General features: G+C 38.6%; 1 protein-coding gene across 3 annotated transcripts in view; it reads right to left on the bottom strand.

The window, feature by feature from the left end:
• Positions 1 to 3,825: 3,825 nt before the first annotated feature.
• Positions 3,826 to 22,756, bottom strand: part of ARHGEF12 (Rho guanine nucleotide exchange factor 12) — a 123,824-nt gene continuing 104,893 nt past the window's right edge. For all 3 annotated transcript variants that reach the window (XM_015242133.3, XM_015242134.3, XM_015242132.3), the window contains 13 exons: positions 21,734 to 21,848; positions 19,930 to 20,030; positions 17,696 to 17,773; positions 16,534 to 16,609; positions 15,831 to 15,998; positions 14,880 to 14,967; positions 14,271 to 14,357; positions 14,061 to 14,140; positions 13,534 to 13,767; positions 10,837 to 11,307; positions 9,676 to 9,992; positions 8,439 to 8,508; positions 3,826 to 7,882 (listed from right to left, as the gene is read on the bottom strand). In XM_015242133.3, the coding sequence (XP_015097619.1) occupies positions 7,872 to 7,882; positions 8,439 to 8,508; positions 9,676 to 9,992; positions 10,837 to 11,307; positions 13,534 to 13,767; positions 14,061 to 14,140; positions 14,271 to 14,357; positions 14,880 to 14,967; positions 15,831 to 15,998; positions 16,534 to 16,609; positions 17,696 to 17,773; positions 19,930 to 20,030; positions 21,734 to 21,848 (1,896 nt within the window). In that variant the 3' untranslated portion in view covers positions 3,826 to 7,871. The remainder of the gene's footprint in view (positions 7,883 to 8,438; positions 8,509 to 9,675; positions 9,993 to 10,836; positions 11,308 to 13,533; positions 13,768 to 14,060; positions 14,141 to 14,270; positions 14,358 to 14,879; positions 14,968 to 15,830; positions 15,999 to 16,533; positions 16,610 to 17,695; positions 17,774 to 19,929; positions 20,031 to 21,733; positions 21,849 to 22,756) is intronic.

Raw genomic sequence — 22,756 nt, forward strand, 5'->3', positions numbered from 1 at the left:
ACAGGGTTCGAGTTCTCCAGAAAAGATCACCTCAAAGTACTATCATGATTTGAATATGAAAAGCACTTACGCTCTTTCGTGCTATCGACATGTGATCCACGCATTTTTAGGAAAACATAGACTCTCATTAAATAACCACAATATAACTCAGTCTCTCATTAACTAAAAAGAATGAAAGCAGCTCATGTAAGAGAATAAAGACGTTTCAAAACAACCAAAATCTAGCTTAAAGCTGATTACACATGGAAGGGGGCAAGATGGAAATCACTAATTTCACATGATTACTGAAGTTTCGGGAACAGGTACCACTACCACACTCTACCCCCTTATAACAGTAGCATCAAAACAGCACAAGTCCAAAGTACAAGTTTCTCCAAAGTCGAGGTTCTTACTAAATCACAGGGTTCCCACTCCCACTTTCTTTACGTTTGGAAGAACAATTAGGTTAAACAAGTGTATTGTTATAGAGATCAGCAACGGATTTTTAAATAAGGAACACATACACACACACACCCCCACCACACCCCAAGAGCCTAGGGTTTAGACACATTATAAAACATGAAATAGGGCTGTATTAGGAAGAAAGATATTTACATATCCTAAGTTCATTAATCATTTTTCACCTTTCCTGCTTTAAATACTCAAATTCTAGAATGAAAAACCAACCAACCAACCAACCAACCAACCAACCCAGCTTTAGAGATACGAATCACACGTCTGGTAACTTTTCATTTACTCCTCTCCCGACTCTGTTAGGGTTGAGTATGATGACTCCAATTTGCAGATGAGAAAATGGACACTGAGAGGGTAATCTGCTCAAGGTTGCAGAGCAAGTAAGGAGGAGAGCTGGAATTGAACCCAGGTTGCCGAAGTTCAGGCCTTTCCCACTACATCAGTAGTTCTACAAGCGTGGTCTGCAAACCCCTGGGAGAAGGGTCTCCAAGCCTCTTTCATAGGGTCCAGGGAATCAAACCTATTTTCAAAATACTACTAAGACACCATTTGACTTTTCACCATGTTAACATTTTCATCAACGGTGCAAAAGCAATGGAGGGTAAAGCTGCTGGCAGCTCAGCCTAAATCAGGGCAATGACACCCAACCTCACCAGGCATCACTGCCTTCTTCACTGCCGCTCGTCTGCAATACAAACACTGCCAGCTTCACTTCAGAGTGCCCTTGATGAAGCAATAAAAGTGAGTAATTTTATTAAATCTCCACCCCTGAGTACACATTTTTTAAAAACTGTGACAAAATGGGAAGCATGCATAAAGCACCTGAGCCACATTCCCCAGTTCCACGGCTGTGTCTGCAGGGAAGTACCTGTGCAGGTGTTTGAGTTGGGAGCTAAACGAGCCACTTTTTACCCCCTCAAATGGAAGATTACTCGAACTTGAAAGAATGGTAAGCAAGAAGCTATTCAGACTTGCATGTTTGGCAGGTTCTTTTTCAAAAGGGAAAAAAGTAAGCCTGTCATTTGAAGGCAAACAACTGTATTTGCCAATGATAAAATTTGAGCTTTCAAGCAAAAACTAAAAGCTTTGGAAATTTGTATATACCATCATGAGACTTTTCTGATGAGATTTGTTACTGATGTTAACCAATGTGACTTTTTGATATTATATAATGTGTCAACATTTGAAGACCTGCATAACTCAGTAAACCAATGTTTTCCAAATGACTAATACAGGATATTACAACATCATGCAGGGGAAAAGATTCCATTCTTTGCACATCTAAAGCATTAAATGGATTGATGGATTTGAGTGTGTCAGAATATACAGATTTCATTGATATGGCTTCAGATTCCACATTGCAGCTTTTAAAAAACTACTAGTTGTCAAATTCCAGTGTATTATGAAAGAAGAATATGCACAATCATCTGAAAAGATCTATCCTTTTTAAAAATGTATCTGTGTGAGGCTGGGTTTTCTTCATCTAGTTCAACTGAAACAACCTTGTCACACCAGACTGCACGCAGAAGTAGATATTAGAATTCAGTTATCTTCTGTATGCCAAATATTAGAGATTTGAAAACTACAAGCCATTCTTCTCAATACTTTCATTGTAGAAAAACAAAGTAATTTTTCATACAAATATGTAGTGGGTTTACCTTTTCTAATGAATTAATATTTTTATTAATTTTCTCATTTCTTGTAAATTTTCTCAATTTAATGTCTAATAAAGTAAGCCACCATAAGGTCAGGTATAAAGTGGTCCTGAGATCAAAAAAGATTGAGAACTCCTGCATTACATCATGCTACTTGCCTTTAATATTTAAAATAGTAAGACAGTAGAAAAATATTTTGCTGTACAGATTATGTCTCTAAAAAGTTTTTAAAAGATTACTGGGTTTATTCCTAATTATTGTTACTGATCAGAATATGTTCAGGCAGCCCCACCCCTGTGGTCACATATACAAAGAAAGGAATCCTCTGAAATAAAATGCTGTGAAGGAAGCCTTATGCTATAGGTAGGTCCAAAAGCACCCTACTCGAATGAGGGGGAAAGGCTGGAATTGGAAAGACAGCTCGACCTACCTTAAGTGAGTTCGAACCAAGGCCTCAGCGGATGCTCAGGGAACAATGATGTCTCACTAGTAAGAATAGATGGCAAAACAAACATATTCCCTGGTGGCCAGAATCAAGGAACTGTGTTCAATTAGTAACAAGAATTATACTTGCTGCAGAAAAAAAAAAAAAAAGGAAAACACCTACACTGAGCTATTAATCTGTAATGTTTTATGACATTCGTCATAGTAGAAAGATACCAAGTTCAACTGAAAAGCAAGTTTTTCATCAGGATAGATCCTCTTATCTTTCAAGCCGATATTAAACCTTTGGTGAAGCAGGACGTCTTGGCTTAAAGAGGAATGGCAAAAAGTGGAAGTGACTGCTCACATGCCAAGACAGAGTCTGGCCTTCTCTATTCCTTTAAGAAGATGGCCATCTAGGAGCAAGTACGGATGGTTTAGGTATTTCTTTCTTCTATCTAATCTTCTATCTTATTTCTATCTATGTTTACAAATAGAGCTAAGAGTACAAACAGGTTGATTTCTGCAAAGTACACGTGACTTAATTTTTTTAAAGGTTTAACTAAAAGATCCTACAAACACTAAGCATTTCTGGTTATGCTTATTGTATCTATCAGCCAAATGCAACCCTGAGGGACTGGAAACTCAAAGAGCACCCCAAGAATACATCAAATTACACTCCATGTCAAAACCAACACACGAAAAAGCCCCAAACTCAGGGAATCTTCTAAGCTGAAATGGGACCCATAAAAACTCAGAAACGCTGGCAGTTTGGGAAGTCCAACACTGGGGATAAGAATGGCAGTAAGGACATCTTATTTTCATTTAGGTCAGCATTAAACCAAAGTATCTTCAAGTGGGCCATAAAAGCTGCCCCATTAATCCCACTAAAGTACACTTAAAAATGGTTAAAATGACAACTTTTATATTATATATATATTTTACCACCATTAAAAATAGTAATAATGTAATGTATCCCCACCACTGAACTGTACATTTTAAATGAGTGAATTATACAATATATGAACTATATCCCAATAAAGCGGTTTAAAAAATGACAGCAGAGCTGCCCTAGCTGCTGGGGCAATCCCAGCTGGGAGGGTCCTCAGGGAAGTTCACACGTGACGGAGATCAGCTGGCTGGTCTGACTAGTAAAGACGCTCTAATAAGCAGGAAGGTATCTGACAGTCACTGCCAGTAAGATTAACTGAGGCCTCCTGGGCACTGAAACTTTTCTAACATAGCTTGTATGAGACAAATCAACAGGAATATAAATAACAAGTCAAATACTTGGTTCCTTTAAGCATATTTAATATTTGAATTCTCATTTTCTATTTTCCCAGACCCCAGAAAACAGAGTTTTTAGATGACCAATATTTTGTTCCAGAAACATACAGCCTTACAGCTAATTCATAAAAGAGCTATTTTACAAAGGTACGTCTGGATAATTAGAACAATAAAGTCTTTTAGGCATTTAAAAATGTGATCAGTAAAAATACACGATTATTAATAAAGTTTTTTTTTTAAAGATAGTTCCAGATTTCTTTAAAAGTAATTTCTGTTAAAGAGTACATGATTGTATGGTGAACAAGGAAGGTAAAATGTTCTAGTGGGAAGAGGCTGAGTAAAAATAACCCGCAGTGTGCACATTACAGTTTATCATGTTTGCAGTACGTCTGCTTAGCTGTTGGCACCCAGACACGGTGAACAGGGCTTCCTTCTAGGAGGTACTTTTTTTCCTATCAGTTTATTTTCCAAACCATCAGTACCAAAGGGGGAAGAATAAGGCAAAAGGAACTCTTTTCTTGAAGAAAGGACAATTTTGCAGATCACTTTGAAAAGGGGTGGAAAAGTCAGGAAAAAAAACAACCCATAATTTACAAAACAAAAATTGTAACACTAGGGGGGAGAAAGCTAGCCAGCACAAAGAGGACTGGAAGGTCCTGCTGACTTTCTACTTTGGGGTCCTCTGGACACAGTTCTGAATGGTGCCCTCTGTGACACGTAGGGAAGGAAATGCTGACCAAAGCTCTAGTAGGTCAAAACAACACCACAAACCACCTTCAAAGAAGACGGCTTCCAGTTTGAAATACAGAAGCTCCAGGTAATACACCAAATTTACCAACATCAAAAAGAAAGTTTCAGAGAAAAAAAAAGTACGCAAATCAAAGACAACTCACAGGAAGCATAATTACTTTCTTCAGCTTCAAAAATAAGAAAAAATAGGCTTTCCTCCTCTACTGTCACAATAGCTCCCCACCTTCCTCCAAAAACAAATTAACAAAACCTTTTTCAGAGGGACTCACCTTTCTAACAGTCATTAGAAGTTGTTTTAGGGAAAAGAAAGCCAAAAGGCTTATAAAATAGACCTTCGGCGCAGTATCATATAATAAGTAATTACGGTTTAGGTCCTAAAAGCCAAGATAACTCAAGCAGTTCAAGTTAGCTGATTTTAAAGTATGCCAAGTACATGGCTTCTAGGGCGGTAATCATGATCGTAAATTATAGCACTTTGGGGGTTTGTTGATTTACCTTGATTAACTCTGTTCTCTGAAAAGGAAGGAGACATTCCAAATGTAATTTGTCACTTCATAGCAGAGGAGCCATCAGGCCCACAGGAGAGAGACAGCACAGGGTCACGGCAGGTCACTGCAACAGCTAAACCCCAGCTCTCCTGCTCTGGGAAGGTTGCTTTTTCCACCACTCTTGGATCTTTCCGTGTGGAAGTAGATTCCAACTTCCAGTCACGTTAACTTTGAGAGAACAGCTTGATAGTAACTAGCCTCACTCAAACATAGGTGAATATTGAATTCCATCATCCTGAAAGGCAGATATAGTATCAAAGTAAAATGGACGTCATTATAATGGCCACAAAAAAAAAAAAAAAAGAGGGTGTGGGAGGCCAGGCTGGGAAGGAGGAGGGAAGAAGTTAGGCTCGTTAAGATAACAGGAACACTCAAAATTATGGAATCATTTCAGAATCAGACTTCAGTTTGGGGCTTCATTTGAAAATCTCGATATGAATTTATTCGGAAGTACTAGAGCTATGGTCAAAATATTTTTCCAGTTAGCCCTGTTTTTATTTCAAGGAGAAGTTAAACTGCAGGGAAACAAAAGCAAACAGTTGCTAAGGACAAGGGGTTGGCTGAGCTAGAAGAGAAACCAAAACTTTGGTATCTTACAAAGCTTCCTGAATGAGTGCTAGAGAATCATGCAATTACCCTGTACTGTCTGAAGTGAAAATGAAAATTCTATTTACATTTACCTTCCTCCTGATGAATTGCCCACTGATGGTATGAGTGTCAAGTAACTACAGGTATAGCCCCTTTAGTTGGGAGTGACTACATTATTTCCAGCAGCACAATTGTAACCATTTGGTTTCCACTTGCTTCTCTTGAGAGATACAGAAAGTTCAAGTTCCAAACTTTACTTAAATATTAACTTCTGCTTCTAAAAATTTTAATCCCATTTTGATTTACTGAATACGTGGGCTACAATTCAAAATAAAATTCTAGTTTATTGATACGGTCCAATGATCCAAGTTGGTCTACTTAAAAACAGAACAGTTTTGGAAAGACAGAAACAGGGATCTGGACATAGGTGAGCTTGTTGAGCCTGTTAAGTTGCAGTGGTGTTTATAAAAGTAGTTGGGAATCCTTACCACTTGTGATGAGGGAGAAAATATATATATTTGGAGGGAGGGTTGGGGGATGGCAGGGAAGAGTAAAATTACACCCTAATTACCCTCAGAGTTCAGAGGGCACTACTGAAAGATATGAGCAGTGGATGAACTCCTTGAATATTAACAGAATTTTACTATCTGACAAATGATTTCGTTTTAATTGGCAAAAATACTCCAAAACATATATGCCTGGTGCACAAAGAAAACCATAGAAAGCCAATATAACTGAAGGAGTTCTCAAGTTACAGTTCTGAAACATTTATCCTCTGGAGGGTGCTGCCAGCACTGCTATTCATTCTAGAGCAGGCAGTTACCAGTGCCTTGCCCGCAGTATCCAGTGTATGTTCTGGTCTGCAATGTTTTAAGGTCAGTCCTGCACCAGTGTGGAGAAAGCTCCAGCAGTGAAGTCAGAGGAAGTGCTTCCGGAGCTGGTTTGAGCAGCTCTGCCTTCTCCAGCACATCTTTCTCCACTCCACTCTTGGCTCTCCTTTTAATTCAAAGAGCCCTTTGGCACCATCAGTGCAAAAATCAGAGTCAAACCTCCAGGTACTAAAATTTTACTGGCCTTATAATCAGTGTACCCGTGGCTAATGCAAGCCATTGTTCAACTCAGTAGTGATTCAGCTACATCACCTTCCCAAACTCTTACCCGCTCCCGTCCCACCCTCCTCAGCAACCCCCACCCCTGCCACCATCTGAAACATGTTTGTTTTTCCCTTCTGCTCAATCGGCAGGGATAATTTTACACAAGTGCCAAAGTCTAATGTATAATTATAAAAATGAAACAATACCAAGAATAACAAATTATTATAGTCAAGAAAATAAAATTTGCTTTCCTCTCCCTCTCAAATTCCAACCCTCAACAGAAAAGGAGACAACAGAAGAAAACACACCCACTTTTCAAGTGCCTGCTATTTAGTACATTGAGGATTCCTGTTAATTGGGAGTAGATCCCAGCTACAGAGAAGAGGTGCTTGCCTCGGGTGGGAGGAAGCCCTACCTGGGAGCACAGAGCTCAAGTCCTCTGCACTTAGGAGCTGCGGCAGACTATGCTTTTGAGGTGACTCTCAGAGGAACAGCCTACTGGGGTACAGTTTTAGTGAAGGCTGGATGCTCCTCCCTCCCTCTGCTTACTCCCTCCTCCTCGTCACCTCTCTATCCCACCTCCTAATACCCCATCCTGAATTCTTTGCTTCAGGAGCAATCGATCCTTGGGTGTACTAAACACAAAGGGCTAAAACTCTCACTACTCAATTCAAATAAAACATGGCAAAATAAAAATTAAAATGTGCTTTCAAATACGGAATGAAGTCAAATAAATACATCTGATTTTCTCTTTTTCTTAAGTCTAAGTAAAATCTCATATTCTACACCCAAAACTCTATACATTTGGTTTTTGTTCTGAATCAAAGTGAATTTCCGGTAGTGAGGAGAGCAGTGAGAGAAGGGGTGCTCCCTCACTGACAAACTAGTGCAGCTGCCAGGCTGTGAAGAACCAGTCCCGCTCTGGGCACCTCGGGACACGGCCACCCCAGGGAGTCCGCAGGCACATCCCCTGTCACACACGCTCTGTGTGTCCACACTGGAGCCAGGATGTGGTGATACAAGGCCGATCAACGCTCAAATCCAACCTTCAGTCACCTCCAGGACAAGCAGCTCTAACTTTTATCTGGGCAGAACAGAGAGGTGTGGAGATCAAATTAAGACGAAAGAACAAAGCAAAATGAATGCTTAGAGAATACATTTGAAACCTGTGGGCATCATTATATCTCTGTTTCTGGATCAGAATAACCTCATGTGAAAGCATGTAAGCAAATGAGTGCAAACTGCTGCTCTGAACACAGATCCCCCTGCAGTCACGAGAGACATTGCTCTCACAGTCAGGGGAGACACAGAAGTGCAGCCAGGCCTGCAGAGGACCCCACCTCCACCACCTGGGAGCCTCGATTTACTACAGCTCTGCCTTCTGCTTTTGCAAAGATGAAGACAGACAGAGAAAGGGGTGGCCTGGGGACTGACAACTGCAGCTCCTCACAGAAAGGAAGAGCTGAGTCAGCAGACAGCAGCCTCTACTTGATACACGATGTTTGGAAACAAGCAGTTTTTTAAGTCAGAAAAGAAATGGCATCTCAGAAGGTTTCCACTTTAAAGAATAATACAGCATTTCATTCAATGAACTGTTCAGGTGGGATGATTCTTGAGTGTGAAATCCAGTTTTCACGTACCTGAGTGCTTGTCTGTGAGGGCTGATCCAGCCAGCCTTTGGCAAAGAATGGTGTAACTTTCCTCCACTTTCTGTAAAACAAAACCCATAGGGTTTTCATTTGAACATTGTAAAAAATTTTATTTTGAAAATAGGAAAGAAGACTTTTTTTTAAAAAAAATTACAGGTACATGCTTCCAATTTCAACATTAACATCATTAAAAATTTTGTAGTAGGAGAAAAAAGTAAATTTCATTCCTTTTACCTGTTTCTCCCTTCAGTGAATAACTTAACGTTTTTCCATGTAAAAGGAAATAGAGGAAGGGGCAACCGGGAAAGCTGACTCTCCCACCCCCAGGAGCCGCCCTGAAAATGGCCCCACATGTGCTATGAAGTAAACTGAAGCCAACCTGCCCCCAGTGGCCTTGTAGCTATCTCACCTCATCAGCCACAGCATGTCCCTACATAGAATCATGTGAAGAAAGGAAAACCTATCACGTGAAGTTAAAAGAAAAACTAAAGGAGACCAGTCCTCCCAAAGAGCTATTAGCTAAGAGGTTAAGAACATGTTCGTCTCTGTCTCTAGAGCCTCCACTAAATGATGTCACGACAAAACATTTAAGCTCTGGCGGCCGCGCCTACTGATGGCAAACTCGCAAAGTTCTTTTCTCTGAAATTACCACAAAAGTCAGTTTTGCAAGGCTGGCTTATACAGTGACATCTTCAATGACCAGTTTACAAAACTCCCCTTCACAGGCAGGGTTTTAGGTTACAGGAGCCACTGGAGCCAACTTCTATCTGTCGCAGCAACTGGGAAACTACCATTATCACCTAACAATTCACAGGTAATTGCAAGGTCATGGCAAGCCAAAGCATTTCCTGCACTAGATTCATAACTACACAAACCCCACCTATCCCAGCTCGCTGTTCCATTTTCTCACAGAGGCCAGCCAAGCATCCCAATTATGTTTAGGTTCTTAAGCTCAGAAACCTACACAAACATGCAGTTTACAGAGCTATAACTTTCTCTGTTCTTGTGATTTGTAACTAGTTAAACAATGCTGATCTCAGCTTAGTTAAACAATGCTGATCTCAGCTTTTCATCCAGGTCTATGCACGGACTATGGTCAAAGAAAACATACAAATTTAGACCCTGAACAAGGTTACTGACATCAGCATTTCAGTCATTCTATATGTCCTCTCTGTTAAGGCCTAAGGATGTTATATCCACGGCCCAGGGATGTTACAGTCTGAGGTACCTTTAAGTGTTCAAGGTCAGTCTCTATCTTACGAATGTAGTCCATGATCTGGCTTTGTGCATCTGCACAAGAGGAGGGACTCTGAATCTCAAAACAGGAATCGTCCATCGCTCCCCAGCGCTGCTGGGCCAGGAACTCTGGGGTGAACGGTGAAACTGCCCCATCAGAATGAGCGTTCTGGGGAGAATGTTGCTGCTGGTGGGTAGGGTCCATGGAGGGGATGCCTGTCACGGGCTGTGGGGGAAGCAAGGAAGCAACATCCTCATCTGTGGAGCTCTCCTGCACTGCTTCGTAGCCATCAAGGATCAAATAGTTTCCTACAGACAGAGACAAACACTGTGATGAGATTAGCACTGCCAACAGCACATCCGGGGTGATGTGCTGACAACTTTAAAAGCTACAAAAGAGGGGGAAAGACCACTAATTCCCAAATTCCCAAGTTCAGTTTTAGATACATCAGAGGTTTCTCACTTCCAATCAAAGCTAAACTTAGCAAACTTCCCTGGTAATTTCTGAATAATGCCATATTTGTTAACAGTTTAAAGAGTTGGAAACTACAAAGAACCTACAGGAAACTGCCATCACTTTTCTGCCAAATACCTACCTTGCCGCATCTGCTCCTTGCAATCCTTCGCCCTCATCCTGCAATCTTAAACCACAGAACGCTTGCTCCTGCCTGGCAGCCTGTGTGCTAGCCTCTGCTGGCACGCTCCACTTCCAGACATGCACGCAGCTTCTTCCTTCCCTTCCCCTGGGTCCCTGCTCCAGCACTACCTCACAAGAGGCCTTCTTCCCTGGCCACTCTGCCTGCCCCCGTTACTCTCTGCCCCTTAGTCTGACTTATTTTTCCTCCTTTTTCTTACTATCGGTCATCTATTTATTTGTTGACTTATTTACTGTTACTCTTTTCCCCATCAGTGCTTATTAAGCTTTATGAGAATAGTGGATTTTTTGTTTTTTTATTCAATGTTATATCTCCCAGCACCTAGGATGAGGTCTAGTATAGAGTGGTTTCAGTATTTATTTACGGCAGGGAAGGATACTTACACACAGACACACACACACACGAGATAAGGCTTGGATACCCGAACGACATTCATTTCAGCACATAGGACAGACAACAACGATTGAAATCAAAGTTTAAATGTGAAAGGAACTTGCCTGAGATGCGCAAATTAACATCCTTCTCTTCCTTTTTAACTGCTCCATCACCTTCTGATGGATTATCATCACTATGTGCTTCACGGGCATCAAAAAAGTGCTCTCCACTCTCATCAAGACCCCCTTCTGGCTCTGCAGGAGGCATCTCTGGGGTCATAATCATGTGGTCCATTACTAAAATGTTACTTGCCTGGCTATCTTGGAATGCCAGTACCACTGAATCCCGTGGAGCAGAAGATTCAGTTGAAGTCCGTGGGCTGTAACAAGTGGAAATGTCACCAGTTCCAGTTCTAAAGGGCATCCGTCCTTCACCAGGGGGATAGGCCTTAATATTGTCAGAGTTCTGGGTTCCACAGTCTGCCTGCGCCCCCAGGGACGCAGTCCTGCATCTTGGGAAACGCGGCCAGTCTTCCTGAGTGCTCTTCTCAGTCAAACCCAGCTGTTGTACCAGCAGTTGCTTCAACAAACCCACTGAAAGTTTTAGGAAATGGGAAAAAAACACACACACATTCACAACTATAACATTAGACTGACAATTAAATTGGTGGAATTATCAATTCTCCCCTAAAGTAAGTACCTTTTTAATAACACAGTCACATACAGTAAAAACATTAGTTTCATATAATCATTTTGTTTGTTTTGAAAAATGAAATAAAGCACCATCTAAAGAAGATTTAACATTAAACTAGACTTGAAAAACAAATCTAAGAATTCTTAATAGGCATCTCCTCTTATTCTCCTATACATCATTCTCCTGTTTAGAATGGCTGAATAACCAGTACCATGCCTGCCTCTATTCGTTCCTCCATACAACTGCAGTAACACCCCAAAGGTACTTCTTAAAACGATGCTAAAAAGCTGTGTTAAACCAAACAAAAGAACCCGAAAGTTCTGCTTTTTCCAGAAGCAGACACTATACACATAGGCATTATTTTTCTAACTCTATTAGACATACAGAACATTTATTTTAGCATCTATAATAACCCCAAGAATCTCCTTAAATGGTGAAGAAGAGAACAAAATTGCCTTGTAAATTTAATTCCAATGTTTGGTAGCATGCATAATTTCAAAGGATAAGAAATATTTATTAGTTTTAAAAAATGATCTCTCTAGTACCACAGCTTCCTTAAGTTGTTGGAAACAGAACCAATTTAATTTTAAACGGGCAAGTGTACGCTGTGAGGTCACTCACACTATGAGAGAATTACTGGGACAATGTTAGTCAAACCATCAAAAATCATTATCACTGTTAATTCAGGAGAAATTAGAATAAATTAGGCTATAAAGAACTTGACCAATTCCCTACGTTCAACTCTGGCTTCATATCTGTTTGTCTTCTGTCTCTGTAGGTGAACAGTTTCCACACAGGTTTGGGTCTTTGACCCTCTGTCCTGCTCTGTGTTCACTTCCTGAGAGATGCTATGAATTCTTACGGCTTTCACACTGAAATCCATCTCTCTCCCTAATCTCTCTCCAAAGTTCCAGTCGTAAAACTCCAGCTTCCTGCTCATCTTTCCTCTTAAATGGCTTGCCATTCATTATCTTAGTCTCAGTGTATTTTTAAAATTGAGCCCATAATCTATGGGGAAGAAAAAGAAGGAAAAAAGAAAGTGTAGCAGTGGGCAGTGGTGGTCCTTTCTAATTTTTATTTCTGACAGGAATACTGAAATTATCTCTAAATATTTCCTTTCCTTTGCCCTCACATCCAAAGAAGTCAATTTTTTAAAGGATTTGTTGGTTCCTCGCTTTATTTTTATTCCTCTAACACCATTCTAGCCAAGCCCTTTTAGCCTCAAGCTCAAATGACTCCAACAGCTTAACAGTAACTGCATCACTCCAGCCCTCTTTCCATTCAAATCCTTTTGCAGCTCTCAGCCAGATTAATCCTCTTCCGTTAGTCACACCCTAGCTTAAAAACTTCAAATGGTTCTCTACAGCTAGAGCAACTGTCCTCAGCCTTTCCCCTGCCTCTAATACACCTAAGAGATGTGATTCACTCCCAATTGTAAGAGGGGCTCCCAAACATGCTGGAGAGGGAGGGAGAGGCTAACAGAGTGGCAAGGACCACCGATTCTTGTGTGTGTGTGTGTGCACGTGTATGAAGGATGGGTAGTGGTGAACAATACAACCTCCAAAGGAAAACAGAAGAATTATCTGAAGTTTGAATAAACACTCAAAACCTTGTGGCATGCGAGCCTTCAAGTCCAGAGGACTCAATCTGGTGTTCAAGGTCCACAGCAGCTGGGCGCAACAACTTATCTTCTATCTTTCTAACCGTATCTCCCAAGACTCCTTTAACTTGTGTGGTCTACCACAGGCCAACTGCCCCACTCGCTGCTCTCCGAACACCCTCAGAGTTTTCTGCTTTGGGTCCTACCATTACTGTCTAAGTGACTGCTGTTTATTCTTCTAAATACCTATCTGAATTGTACTCACTCTTCAAAGCAATAATCACATTTTCTGATGCCTCCCTTCTCTGGTCACCCCAACCAGATCAGTTTCAACATATGTGTTATGTTTTTTCACTTAAGAAGGTTGAGGGAGGTTTTCTACCATCTTCCCAACTGTACTGTAAAATTCCTGAAGGGAAAAGTCATAGTTTATACTTTCTTGATTCTTCCTAAATGGCTGCATAGTACATTATATACAACTCTGGTACTTATTAAGTATCAGTGTTAACACAGGAATAAAACTTACAATTCCTTAGTGCATCCAATGCCCACCGCTCTTCTGAGACAGGCAAGTGTGGACCTGGGATCGTGATTTGGTAATTCACTCCGGCTTCCTTCAGAGTCCCATCTGCATGCTGCTCCTTTGCAAACTGTCTCTCAGCCACAAAGAGATCATCTACCTCCGATTTCCCAGAGGTACCCAATGAATGAGACTGAGGTTTTGACGATATTAAGGGGGACTCTAATCCCAAATCTCTGTCTATTCAATGGAACAGAAAAAGTAGAATATTATCTTAAATACAACTTTTAATGTGAAGCATTCAGGCAATACTGGAAGAAAACAACCACATGAGCTACAGAGATTGTCTGCGAAGTGAAATACATGGCAGTTTGTGCAGTGTGTTAAAGGCACACAAAAGGCTCAAGAGTGAAGTCTGTGGAAACGAGCAGCTGCTACCAGACCTGCATAAACCCAAAGACTTAAAAAAGTTTCTTTGCATTTTAGTAAGTATAGACTACATTCTTCCAGATAAATTTAACAGATCAGTTTACCTGGACTCTGCAGACCAGTGACTGAAATGCCATGATGTTCCCCTTTTAATTTTGGAGGTTCTTCTTCATCGTTGTCTCCTCTACAGAAGAAAGAAAACAATCTTTCAGCTTCATGAGGTGCCTAAACATTATTGCAACAGAATGTTAAGAATTATCTATTTCTTAATTCTGGCCAAAACCAGTCCTACTTTGAAACAAAGGCACACTCACTCGCAAGGTGGTGACTGTGGCAGTGGAATTGGCTTTGTGGATTGCTCCTTCACTGATGCAGCCATCCGACAGATTAGGTCCTGCCAGCTGCAAGAAGGGGGAAAAGAAACCAAAATACAAATGGAAAAGGAAAAAGAAATGTCCTTTAAATATTCTCAGAAAGCAAAAGAAAACAAACAAACAAAAACAACAAAAAAAAAACCCCAGAAACTAAATTAAACCAAGCCAACAAACAAAAAACTCTCCTTCTGCCAGAAAATATATTTACTTTGATGACATATTATTAAGTAGAGGTTGTAAAAATTCTATACCTTAAATAAAAACCTAACAACATTATGGATATACTACCCATTAAAAAAACTTCATTTGACACTTCTGAGAATTTTTTTCTTTAGAAAAGATACTTTCAATAGAACAGAACCAAAATAAGAGACATCCGTCTAAAAAGGAAAAAGTTCTTAGAACATCTCTCAAAGAATGTTTAGAGGAAGTGCTTGTTTCCACGCAGTTTTTGGTTTTCAAAGTTGTATTAAGAAAGCAAAGTTAAGACTGTGGGATATTCAGAATAATAAAAAATATTAGAGCAAGGCAGCTATATCTAGTACATACACAGTCTTCTCAGAAACTGTCTGTGCCACCAGTTCATAAATTTGGGCTCCATTGTCAGACATGGAGATGACGAATAAAGCTTTGTTATCTGGGAAAAAAAAAGCAGACAAAAATTACTCTAACAATATAACCTACAGAGGCTATGAAAGATATTTCTAGGGTCCTGGTATTATTCTGAATTTTAATCTAGGAAAAGGTTACATGTGTTCACCTTGTAAACATATGTTCACTTTATAAAAATTAAATTATCACTCAAAATTTGTGCAAATTATTGTATGTTATACTATGTATATTATACTTTAATAAAACAAAGATTATAAAAGCTAGCACTGATGTCCAGTTTATTAAAAACAAGAAGGTGTCTATATATCTAAATTACAGAACTGAACACTGTGACTCTTTTTGCATTTATTTTGAATTGTCTTTTTGCTAAATGGTTAGTAATATTCAATGGGTGTTAGAGAAAAGAGGTCATAAGTTTATCTTACTACCATGGAACTAATGAGTTTTAAAAGGACTCTCACTGTTAGTACAGTTAATATGTAACTTTATGACTTAAACTGATTTTAAAAAAAGCTAAACCACACCCACTTATTTTTTCCCACCAAATCAAAAAAAAACATACCACCCTAATGAAAGCCTTTTCAACGCGATTACCTCCAATTCACTATCTTCACTGCTGTCTATCAGTGATTTGAACGTGGAATAAAGATCAAAGAAATATGCAATTTTCAAATGCAGAAAATTATTCAGAGAATCTAGGCATCCTAAATAATTTTGGGGTATAACTCTTCATTCACCTTCTAAGAAGCAAGTAAATTTCATTTACTCTGTACAAGAATAAGAGAGGAACAGAACCCAACGCCAGCTGTGCTCCTTCAGCAACAGTGAGCATCTTATGCAACCTGATGGTGAGCCTGGAGGTTAGTGTCACTCCGTGGACATACTCGCCTGTTGCCACTTGTCGAACCAACACTGTATTCAACTTAATGACGGGGCTAAATGTGTGTTTACTATCAGCTGTAGACGCCAGAATTTTACTATGACACCTTAACACCAGTCTATCATCCTGCTTTTGTAATAATACAAGAATATCTTCCAGCAGCAGTGTGTAAAGATCTAGAAAAAAAAAATGTAGGAAAGGTAATTAGTACAGAAATTGAGATGTTTTATAAACTTTGTAACAGTTTGACAGAGAAAACTGATTTCTGTTAAATCTAGTAAGTTTAGAAAATTGACTTGCTATTTATTGTCTTTTTAAATTTCATTTTCTAATAATTCATTTTTTATGTATTACACCAAAGTGTTAGTCTGTGACTGACAAGAAATTAAAAACAATGATTCTTCACCACAGACAGTTTGACAGTTTGAGATACAGTGGTTTTAAGAAGCTGAGAGTCATTAGAATACAAGGATGGAGATACGACTGAATCATGAAAAAAATTTTCTGCTTCATCCCTAAATGAATATTTAATACACTTCATATATAGCAAAATAACATAAGCAGATCTATAAATGCATAAATAACACAAAGTAGCATTGCTAATTGCTGTAACTGAAAAATGGAAATGGTTCTCTCTTCTCTTTGGCATAAGGAAACTTTTCTGTTCTTTTCCTTTCTCCACTCTCCCCAAAACTGAGACAGTACACCTACCAATAGTTTTATCTCTGTTCACCTTCCAAACCAATGGCCCTTCATGAATCATCTTCCTTTTTGTTAAATCCAAATTCTGCCAAAATAAAGAGAATTACACACAAATTATTTCCAAGTACTTTGTGAGATGATATTCCAGACAGTCTCCTTTCACAAAGTACTTAATACAAAAGACACCATTTACATTCAGTGTCATTATTGTTATCTGTCAACAATTGAAAATGGAATAAAAACCAAGTTAAAGTAAGCTGTATAAAATTTTCTAAAAGGAAAAAGCAGAAAAATACTGAGGAGTACTGTCTTCTAAATCTCACTCTAAACAGATGATAACAGCTAGTGAAAATAAAGTTGCAAATATTCAGTCACTAGATTCTCACCCACTTTCTTAATTTTTCTACAAATAACTAGATGAGGATGATGCACAAAGCCTCTGAGTTCCAGGCTCTTGTTCCAAAGAAAGTTCTAAGGAACAGCATTCACCGAAGTCCAGGTAGTACTCAGGCTTGATCTAAATATTAATAACTTAATAGGAGAATCATCTTTTAGCACAAGTAGCTCTAGAAAAACCTCATTTTCTGGAAGTTAAAGGGCTAAGCATATTAGCAAGCTTTTTGATAAGCTGTTTTTTGTGACATAAAAGTTTATTTTAACAGCCACTAAAATCTGCCAAAAAACAGTGAAACAATACAAGAAAGACTTAAAATTCTGAGAAATTACTTAATACAAAAGCTCCATGTACTAGAAGTGGCAATTAGTAAATATTTTACTCTCATTCCTGTAATGGTTTCAACTTTTATGCTTTTGGAGAGCTTCAGGGAAAAATAATCAAGTTATCTTCCTTTACTCAAAAATCTGGGAAGTTCCCATAGTAAATAGCCCTACTCTTATTCAAACAATAGAATGCAAGAAAATTAAATTTAATAAGTAATATTCCTTAGTCTCCTGCAAACTCCCATCACAAAAGGTTACAGTTTCACACAAAATATTCCTCTAATGAAAGACTAAAGCAATCTTTACACACACCAAGGCATTTAAAAGGAAGAAAAGAATCATAAACATAGACAATTTGTGATGCAAGAACTCCTTCAGATGACGCGTGTTAATTATCTGCCAGATCGCTAGTAAATCTTATTTTTTAAATTATGATTAGACCATCTCTCACCCTGAGCTCTTCAACATTTGGGTACTCTGACAACTTCAGACTGGAGGTATCAAGGCGACGCTGATAATCTTCTAAGCGCTGAAAATTAGACAGGATGGAGCCAAGGTTACTGCTTTGAATATCAATGACCTCCCTTTTCCTAAACCAAATGGACATTTCACCTGCATTTTACTGAGGCCTCTGCAGCATCAGACACAACTGATGACTCACTCTTTCTTAAAACACCCCCCTCTCTCGGCTCTGCTGGTGTCACACTCTCCTAGTTTTCCTCCTATCTCTTTAGCCGTCCTTCTCCAATCTCCTTTTCAAACTCACTGGCCTCTAACTAGCTTATATTTATTTTCTAAATGTGGAAAACACACACATGGTACAGAATTCAGAAGGTACACAAAAAACACTAAGTCTTCCTCTAACCCTGTCCTTTGCCTTCCCACTTGCAATTTTCTCTAAACAAGTAATCACTAACACCCATATCTTAGGTAGTCCATGAGAAAAATTCTAAGCAAAAAGAATACATGTGTCTCTGTGCATGTGTGTATATATATATGTCCTTTAAGAAAAAAAGATATAGGAGCGTAATATATTCACGTGTATTACTCACTCAAAAGGTAACACAATATATTCATATACACATTTGTGTGTGTGTGTGTGTGTGTGTGTGTGTGTATCACTCATTAATATATCTTGGAGATTGTTCCACATCAGCGCACAGAGAGAGAGTGGTCTTATTTTTTTCAGTGGTTGCATGGTATTCAACTCTGTGAAAGAACTATAATTTATTTAACTACACCTTACTGATGGACATGTAAGTTACTCCAACCTTCTCCTACAACAATACTACAATAAAATGATCTTAAACATATGCTTTTGTATGCTTTTAAAAGGACACATAATCATATGTCCAAAGATGTATATTAGGATAAATTTCTAGAGGAAGAATTGTTAGATTAAAAGATACATGCATTTCTCCCCAAGATTTTAAAAATTTCCAAATATGCAGAAAAGTCTGAATGTGTAAACACCCATATACTCATCACCACATTCCTACATTCCACAATTAGCATTTGCAATATTTGTTTTATCATGTATCTATCAACCTATTCACCCTCTGTCCATCGATCCAGCTTACATTTTAAATGTGTTTCAAAGTAAGTTACAGATATAAGTATACTTTATTGCTAAACAGTTTAGCATGCATATTATTAACAAGAGTTCAATATTTTAGTTCTTCTTTTAAAATACTTTATTTACTTAATATTGTATTATTTAATTTTTATTTTTTAGTTTGGCGGGGGGAGGTAATTAGGTTTATTTATTTATTTTTTAATAGAGGCATTGGGGATTGAACCCAGGACCTTATGCATGCTAAGCATGGGCTCTACCACTTGAGCTATACCCCACCCCCCTTTTAGTTCTTCTTTCTAAGTAAAATTTACACACAGTGAAATACACACATTTTAAGTGTACCTTTCCATGAGTTTTTACCAATGCATATACCTGTGCAAACTCCTATCAAGATATGAAATATGGTCATAACCTGAGAAAACTGCCTCATGCTTCTTCCTAGTTAATATCTGTCCCCACATCTCCAGTGACAACCACTTTTCTAATTTTTTTCCACTATAAATTAGCTTAACCTGTCTCAAAAGTTCACATAAATGAAATTATATATATGTACTCTTTTTTGTCTGATTTCTTTCACTCAGTACGTTTGTGAGATTCATCCATGTTGTACGTATCAACAGTTCTTTCCTTTTTATTGCTGGTGTTTAGTTTATGACTATGCTACATTTGGTTTATGCTATAAACATCCCTATATAAGCCTATGGGTGTATCTTCATTTCTCTTGGGTAAGTCACTAGGCAGAAAATTGTTAAATCAAAGGATGGACGTATGAATATGTGCATTTTTAATTTAGGCATATATTGCCAAATTGTCTTCTGGGCTATAATCATTTTACACTCCAAACAATACATTTGAAAGTTCCTGTTTTTCTACAGCCTTATAATGAAATAAGTAGCTAGAGATGCTCAAAAAACCCAAATACAACTCTGATGTTCTATCATAAATCGATCTGGACCAACCTGCTAAGTGAACAGTTAACAAATGTTCCACCCTTCAATTCTGTAATGAATAGCTTCAGTTACTACTTAAAAGATTCCAGGTAACACTAATTTAATATTCTTATTCTCACTGTGCCATCCTGTATCTTCTTCTTGCGTTTCCCTTCTTACCTGCTTATTTTCTGCCTCCTTAACAGCCTGATTTACATAATTTAAGATTTGACGACAGTGATCTGCAGCTTTCTTCACCTTCTCCCTTTCCATTGGCCATTCTAAATATGACAAAGAAATCCAAAATGTAAAATGGAGGAAAACAGAAAAGAATAGAAATATACATATATATATAAATGAGATACAACTTTATTTCAACAGTTACATGAGCATACTAAGGCCTTGAATTTTTGACACCAGGCTAAAACCTATAGCAGAATCTCAATTCAGGTAATCTTTGGACAGATATGACTTCTTATCACAGCACTTTAAACATAAACACTAATCTTTAAAAAGAAGCCAAATCCAAGGGGTGATGCTTTATATCAAGTACCAGGTCCACTGTGTCACACACCCAGGGAGTGCATCTCATTCACGTTGTAAGCTAAATAAACGGGACCCCTTTCCCCCTAGAATTTCAAACTGCACATCCTAGGTGATTATGTCCAGTGGACTAATTAAGTAATATCTTTTAAAAATGAATTTATTTCATTTTTAGTTTTTTTGTGGAGGGTAATTAGGTTTATTTATTTTATTTAATGGAGGTACTGGGGATTGAACCCATGACCTTGGGCATGCTAAGCATGTGCTCTACCAGAGCTATACCCTCCTCTACAATTAAGCAATGGTTTTGAATGATAAAAACAATTTAAAATAATTCCAAAAGAAGTTTCTTTGAATTTGAGATTAAAGAAAGAAAATAGATTACAACCCTTGTATCATTAAAAGATGATGAAATTCACCAAAATATATTAAGATTATATTGAGGTTATGTTTCGGTGAAGAATATCAAAATCAGAATCATCAAAATTACAGTCCTCCAAACAATAGTCCAACTATACAAAATAAATACGGTAAAGTATAAAAATTAATATAAATTAGTATTTTCTAATTGTTAGGCATAAGTAAGAAACAGGAGTTTGATTGCATAGAATTACTATTGCTTTTTTTTAATTGACGTATAGTCAGTTATATTGTATTAATTTCTGGTGTACAGCACAATGTCCCAGTCAGACTGCATAAAACTATTAATGAAAATGAAGTATAAGAGCCTAAAGCTCATTTGAGAAACTCAGGGTCACTTCATGTTTCACAAGAGGAGAGGAGGAGAGTAGGAATGATAATGCATTGGCTGGGCTTTTTTGGGGGGAGGGTAACTAGACTTATTATTTCTTTTTAGAGGAGGTGCTGGGGATTGAACCCAGGACCTTGTGCATGCCAGGCATGCACTCTACCACATGAGCTCTACCATTCCCCCTGCACTGGCTGGGCTTAATGAAGGTACATATACAGGTACAAAACATCTCTTCAACCCAGTATAAGCCTTCTTAAAAGCAGTATGATATACGCTAGAGGAAGGATTGGTAAACTTTTCTGTAAAGGGCCAGACAATAAACACTTTACACTTTACAGGCCAAATGGTCTTTGCCACAATTGCTCAATTCTGTTGTTGTAGTGCAAAAGCAGTCAGAGACGACACATTAGCAAGTGAGCATGACTATGGTCCCATAAAACTTCATTCACAAAAACAGATAGTGAGCCAGATGTAACCCACGATCTACAGTTTGCTAAACCCTGTGTTAGAGCTGCCAATGGAGCACATCAATCAAATAGCCTGAAGAAGACTGGGCTGAATCTTGTTAGAAAATGTTGCTACGCTATTTGGAAATCCAACCTTAAGACACCAGGATGAGTGAAATATTATTCAGCAGAATATGTGTTTTTGATGCTGTTGTTCCTAAGCTTTTCAATTTCAGTGCTGTACCTGTGTATTTGGCAATATTATCCAACAGAAGAGGGTACTTAGTGAGCCTCTGCATTTGGGTGGGAATGATATCCTTCAGCTGCAGACGACGACACAGTGGATTACTCTCAGCATCCTAAAATTCAAGTGAAACAAGTGAGTGTGTGATTCTTATTAGTACTATAATTACCCAACAAGTAACATATATTCATCATATAAATGTCTACAGCATCACAGTTCTGGTTATTAAGTCAAGATCTAAAACCTGCCAAGATAACACCACTGCCACACTACACTTCTGCTTTCTTCTTTAATCACGTAACGTTGCCTTTATCACTCAGCCAATGGTTTCTGTGTTATCTGTTTAAGCAAGGATCGAGAGCATCCATAATCAACTCTAAGAATTCCTTTCTTATGAAAAAAATTTCATCTTCACATATCAAGAAAATCTAGTTACATTTTCCAACGATTGGCATTCCTATCAAAAGCCAGCCAGCTCATTTGCTATCTGCCATTCCAAATAGGCAGTGGATCACCAGTCTAGAACACGAGCTCACCTGTACAGGGATCTGTAAACTTTTCGGTAAAGTGCCAGACAGTGAAGCATGTCATCAGTCTCTGCTATACTATTTCACTCTGCTGCTTTAGCACAAAAGCAGCCATAGACAATACTTAAATGAATGAACCTGGCTATGTGCAGTGAAGAGTTCTAAAGTGTCCTCCGAGATTTCCACCTCCTGGTGTACATCCTGTATAACTCGCTCCCCTTATGATTATGATAGGCTATCACTCAGGATTAGGTTGCTATGCGTTAACTCTGAGACAATCAAAAAGGAGATTGTCCTGGATGAGTCTGACTTAATCAGAGGAGTCTTTAAAAGAAAGCTCTGCCAGAGAGACGCATTCCTACTGGCCTGGAAGAAAAGGACACATCCATCTTGTAAACTGCCTACAGGGGCCACCTGGCAAAGAGATTTGGGCATCCTCCAGGAGCCAGGAGCAGTTTCTAGCCAACAATAGCAAGAAGACAGGGATCTTGGTTAC

Source organism: Vicugna pacos, chromosome 33 (assembly GCF_048564905.1).
Source record: "Vicugna pacos chromosome 33, VicPac4, whole genome shotgun sequence".
Lineage (NCBI taxonomy): Eukaryota > Metazoa > Chordata > Mammalia > Artiodactyla > Camelidae > Vicugna > Vicugna pacos.